The sequence below is a fragment of the Pterocles gutturalis genome, unplaced genomic scaffold (genome assembly GCF_000699245.1).
Source record: "Pterocles gutturalis isolate BGI_N339 unplaced genomic scaffold, ASM69924v1 scaffold8161, whole genome shotgun sequence".
NCBI classification, from domain to species: domain Eukaryota; kingdom Metazoa; phylum Chordata; class Aves; order Pterocliformes; family Pteroclidae; genus Pterocles; species Pterocles gutturalis.
This window is the reverse complement of record NW_010100258.1, coordinates 1-5,924: the sequence shown is the minus strand read 5'-3', so window position 1 is coordinate 5,924 and position 5,924 is coordinate 1. Positions and strand designations below refer to the sequence as shown.

The following is a 5,924-nucleotide window of genomic DNA, read 5'->3' as shown; positions in this document are numbered from 1 at the left end:
GAATTCCCCCTGCTAGGTTCTCCTTGGCCTTGCAGCCAATCACTAGAGTGTGCGAAAGAGATGAGGACATTTCCAGGAGGGCCTTCAAAATAAATGTTAAAAAAAAAAAAACCCAACAAAAACTTACTTCTATCATGAGCCAAATCTCTAGCAGAGAAAAGAACTGTTACGCATTCCCAAACCTATTTATTGCAGTGTGCAATCCTGCCATTGGTTTCAATTGTCTTCTTACCGTTTGTTGGTGGTATGTATGGCCTACAAATGGTACAGTCAAAACCCATATCAGCTATGTTTTCCACTTCCTCCTCTGTGTTTAAGTTCTGACAGATTGCATGCATCCATCTAGAAATTAAGTGGGGGAAAAAATACAATTTAAAGGAAATATGTGGTGTTTTAGGAGACCCAAATATCAGTATATGGTCCAAGTAAATTTGAAATATTTGTTTAGTTTAAATTCTTTTAGGGAGAAATGATGAATCAGGTTGTCCATATATAGCACTCCCCTATGGTGGTGTGTGTTAAATACTGTATATACAGTATCAGACTTCCCTTCGCAGGAAAGAACTCTCTTTTAAATAGTGTCCTGGAAGCAAATATGTCTTTAGTAGCAAAATTTTCTCCCTATATTTCAATAATTTTAACTGCTTACTTGATACTATGTAAACTAGATTTAGTCTCACAACAATAGTCTTGCAAGGTAAATTAGTTTTATTTTTACACAGGGGAGAAATGAGGCACAGAGTGATCAATTAATTTGTCCAGAGTCATACAATTAAGTCTGTGGTATAATTAGGAATGAACTAATAAGGGACTTTCGAGACTCAATCCAGTACTCTTTACCACAAGACCACTGCCTTCATCTTTACACTTTTACATTAGGGGAAAAAAAATTAAAACAAGCCTTAAACAGGAAAAAACCTATAAAATCCTTACCGATCACATTGTCTACACTGAATTATAAGCTCTTCATCCCTGTAAGTGCGATAGCAGATTGGGCAGGTAGACAAACTTGCACAGGGAGCACACTGTGTGTAATTATTTTGCCATTCACATCTTAAACCAGGAGAAGTTGCTCCACAGTGTCTGCACCAAACACACCTGCAGAACAGACAAAATGATCTATTACTCTCAGTTCACAGGAAGATTATTCTGTGGCTTTAAAACCCTCCTACTTTGTGGTTTTAGACCACTAACCACTTTGAGGAGGGAGGGGAAGGGGGAAGGAAACTCATTTCAGGTCAAACAGTATTTTAATTGAACAAAAATGTACTATTTAGATTTTGAACTCTACCAACATTTTTCTATACTTTTAAAGAAAATTCTTAAGTAAGAAGTCCTTTCAATCTGCAAAAACAGGCAGATGGGTGTAACAGCTCAACAGGTCAAAGGAGTTCCTGCTTCCAGTTGCCATTCACTTTGAGATACGGAGACGTAATAATTTGAGAGGTCTATTCTATTTGTGTTTCATCCAAGTAACATGAATGGTTTTCAGAGGGTTTTATTTTGAAAACAATTTGTTAAAGTGCCTATTCATTTTTCCAACCGAATGTTGGAATAAACATTCCAATGAATGCAAACTGGATTTTTTTTTGGCTGAGAATTTAAAAAGAAAAATTTTGTCCACTTCCACTTACATGATTTTTGGCATGAAGAGACACTATTAAGAGGAGATAAACAGTTTCCCTATTAAATTGATAACTGAATGAAGCAATTTAAAAATACTGTTTGCTTTGTTTAGTACACCTGACTTAAATACAACTAAAACACTATTACAGTTCATTGACATTGTAAATAAAAAGTGACAAAAATAAACAAAAGAGGCCAGCGGTCAATATTTCTGAGCCCAGAACCAAACACACCATTTGCACTTCCAGCCTCCCTTTGGAACTGTCTGCAGGGGCGGATCTAAGCAGTACGTGTGGTAGCTGATGTCGCAGTCATCACAGAGAAGCAGTCTTCCTGGATCTGTCGCTTTCCCACAGGCTTCACACACTGTGCACTCCAGGCACCTCCAACCTTTGCTAAGCACCACTTTAGTAATCTGCAAATGGCACAGTGAAAACTATTTGAAAACTGCTCTATGAAATGCGATAAATTAAGGTTTGGCTAGAGCACGGGATGCTCTTCTGTGCACTATCCACATCACAAGTAGCTGTTTATCAATTAGACCTTCTGAAGCTTCAGTAAATAGGAAAGGATTAAACAGAAAACAACTGTAATTACTGACATCTGATACTCTTCCAGAATATAATTTCTTTGGATAGACTAGCATACCAGAGAATATATACAGCACTGGATCGACATGTAGAACAGTTTACTCCTTATAGGAGAAGCTGGTCCTGTAGAGATGCAGGAGAAGACATGGCTGCTTTTTTTCAGCTATGCAGTAAAGCCAAAAACTCAGGTCACTAAAAATCCTGTATCTTTCCTAAATTATCTGTGATAACCAGTGCTGGGGTTTTAGTCATCTGAAGCAAACAACTAATTCATTGCAATTAATATATAACATGAGGAGTATATAAACACAAAGACAAATTACAGTTGCATGAAATACGCATATGGCATTTTGTAAAGTACCTTTCAAATAAAGTTTGGTGAATTTTTTAAAAAAATCCCACTTTTACACAGATGTACTTATATAACAAACAATACATAACATATACTGTATTACTGCAGTAAATAGCTTATTATGTGCTTGCTAAGTCACCTCATACCATTCAAATTTAATTTTCACACATTCTCTCTTAGACTAATGAATGTAAAAAGTATTAATTAACCACTCCAACTGCTGTCAATTCTGACAGGCAGCAGGCAAACTGAATCAACTAAACCTTATATCCATAGTAAATGAAGATGCAGTAAATTTTTTTTTCTTTATTTTTAATTCTGCTTGTACTTAGGTTTTAAGCTTATATCTCAAACTGTTATTTTAACCAACTGTGGGATAAGTAGTGCTATTTATGGTGGCAAAATTACAAAAAGGTTAATTTCTCTTGAAGTAATGCATACTATAAAACGACATTTAATTGAAGTCTTTCACGAGTCACATACAAATAATGGTCACATTAGCAGCTGAACATCTAATAAGCTAATGACTCCCCTAATTACCACAAAACCAAAGGCAGCATAGTGCTATTAAAGTCCCATACGAAAAACAGTGTAATCAAGTAATTTTTTTTTATGTAACAAAAGCACTCACCTTAATACTGACACAGTATGGATGGTAACACTGACCACATTGAGAACAGGCAAGCAACCTGCCCTCAGCACCTTGGCCGAAACTCCCACAGACTACGCACATATCCTGAAATGACAGAAAAGAGCAGATCTTCAACATGTCAGACACTAAATTCTGGAAACATGTAACTGTAAAATCCAACTAGCTTGCTGTATAATTTAACTCCCAACGAGGACATTCATTTATTTTTTTCTAATTAAAAGCAGAGAAGCAAAATGAAAGTACAGTAACTATTATCCTAACCTGATGGAGAGTGAACTTGTCACTGTTAGAGAAGAGGACAACTGTATTATGCATTGAGTTTTCTTCCTCATCTTTGTTAGATGAAATATCCATAGTTGTGACCTATTAAAAAACCACAGAACATAAATAGCAAGCACACCACATTTTCTAAGACATGAGACAACATAAAACTTATTCTCTAAATATGTTAATTTTTTAATAGTACCAGAGAATACAAGCTTTGTAAATATTTATTCATCCAGTATGAGCTTTCATAAAAAGCTATCTGCATCAGAAATTACTATGTTAATTCACATTGTTTTTCATATCAGTACAAGCATCATCGCTATTTCAGTTTTACAGACACATTCTCTTCCTCTCCTTTGTTCACATTTACACATTAGCCCATTTCACTTTAAAATGGAAAAGGAAGGAAAGAGGTAGTCTTAACAAAAAAATCAATAAGAAGAAATTGTCATACTGTGACCAGTCTTCTCTGTTCCCTTCATATAAACACTGAAGTTCTAATCAAAAATTTAATTGCAGCAACATACTTTTTGAGTATTAATTTAAAGAGCTATTGCAGAAATGTAATTTGTCCCATGTTGCCCACAATGGACTAGATGACCTTCATGGTCCAACTCAAAACTATTTTATGATTCTGTTCTAGGATTCTACAATGTGGTTTACCTGATGTTCCAAGTATGTTAGAGGAATAAGCAAGAGTTCTAAAGTTACAATAGTTAAGATACTCTCCATAAGCAGTTTCTTTGTGAGGCTTATCTAGCTTGCCCATAAAAACTCGCATTGAACATGAAACTGTTGTTGTGAACTCAATCCGTATGGTCTCACTGTAGGCAGTCATCCTCCCTTTGATTAAGAGATTGTTATTCTGATCTGCTCTTTATTAATTCAGTGTATACATGTACATATAGCTTTTCAGGAAATAAAAAAAAAGGAAAAGAAGAATTCAACTGTATTCTGACTTTCATGTAAATCTTGCTATGCAGAATTTGCTATCCATGAGTTTAAATTAACAGCCCTAGCTATCTACTCTCTGAACCAGTAGCAGTCATGGAAGTTTGGAAAATAAGAGCATACAGTTCTATAAAAAAGAAAAAATGCATGGTAGAGAAATCTAACTTTTTTACCAGCTTTTCTAATTTTATAAATGTGGATTATTTTAAATACAGATTCAGTCTTACACTGATAGCTTCATTTAAATAATAACTTAATTATTTTACAAATCCAACCTCATTCTAGAGAAAAGTGTAAATATATATAAAACAGCTATAGGAATACTCCTGATACACTGTTGCTGAAAATCAGCGTTTATTGAGAAACAGTTAAAAAGGGAGTACACTGTTAAGGCGTTTTAATTACTGTATGGTTGAGAGCACTGCAGCTGTAACTAATTACACAAAAAACACCCAAAACACCTCTTGATACTTTCAGGGAGAACTCTTCCCTCACATGTGTTTCCACAGGTTCCACAAAGTTCTTGGAATTGCTTGTAGATACAAAAGAGCAGAATTTGAAGGCCTGAATCGCTGCAGTTTTGATGCTTGCTTCATCCCAGCTGTAACCCAGCTTGGGTTCACCTGTAGCCACCTTCTTCTCCATTTCCAACATGTACCAAGATATTTCCAAATTTTTTTAGTTATCCACTGGTCATGATCCCTTGATGAGTAAGAATCAGTTTATGCAAAGGGGCTGAAAATATTCCCATTACAAACGTTTATCTGGCAAAATAAAACTTTTTTGCCTCAGTCTTCACCAGCAAGTGCTCAAGCCACATGGCTGAAGTCAGTGACTGGGAGAAGGAAAAACCACACACTGGAAGAACCACACATTGAAAGAGCATATCAGGGTCGAGACCATCTAAAGAACCTGAAGGTCCATTGGAACCGATGAGATGTATCCAAGGGTCCTGAGGGAAATGGTAGACACAGTTGCTGAGCTGCTATCCATTGTATCTGGAGAACTCATGACACTCTGGGGAAGTTACTGCTGACCCGAAAAGGGGAAACATAACCCCATTTTTAAAAAGGGAAAAAAGGAAGACCTAGGGAAGCATAGGTCCGTCAGTCTCACCTCTGCGCATGACAAGATCATGGAGTAAATCCTCCTGGAAACTATGCTAAGGCACATGGAAAACAAGGAGGTGATCTGTGACGGCCAGCATGGCTTCACTAAGGGTAAACTGTGCCTGATTAATTTGGTGGCCTTGTACGATGGGGTCACAGCATTGGTGGATAAGGGAAGAGGAACTGATGACATCTACCTGGACTTGTACAAAGTCTTTGACACTGTCCCACACAACATCCTCCTCTCCATTTTGGAGAGAAATAGATTTGACGGATGGACCACTCGGTGGACACAGAACTGTCTGGATGGTCACACTGAAAGAGCTGTGGTCAATGGCTCAATGTCCAAGTGGAGACCAGTGACAAGTGGTGTCCCA

At 36.8% G+C, this 5,924-nt stretch overlaps 1 protein-coding gene across 1 annotated transcript; it reads right to left on the bottom strand.

Annotated features, from left to right (window-relative positions):
- Positions 1-232: 232 nt before the first annotated feature.
- LOC104465875 (histone-lysine N-methyltransferase 2C-like) lies at positions 233-3,600 on the bottom strand (the record flags this gene model as incomplete). The annotated part of the gene is made up of 5 exons (XM_010079095.1): positions 3,482-3,600; positions 3,200-3,304; positions 1,860-2,041; positions 934-1,098; positions 233-342 (listed from the first exon to the last, which is right to left on the bottom strand). Coding segments are annotated over exons 1-5 (655 nt in total), but the record flags the coding sequence as incomplete, so codon positions are not given.
- Positions 3,601-5,924: the final 2,324 nt, after the last annotated feature.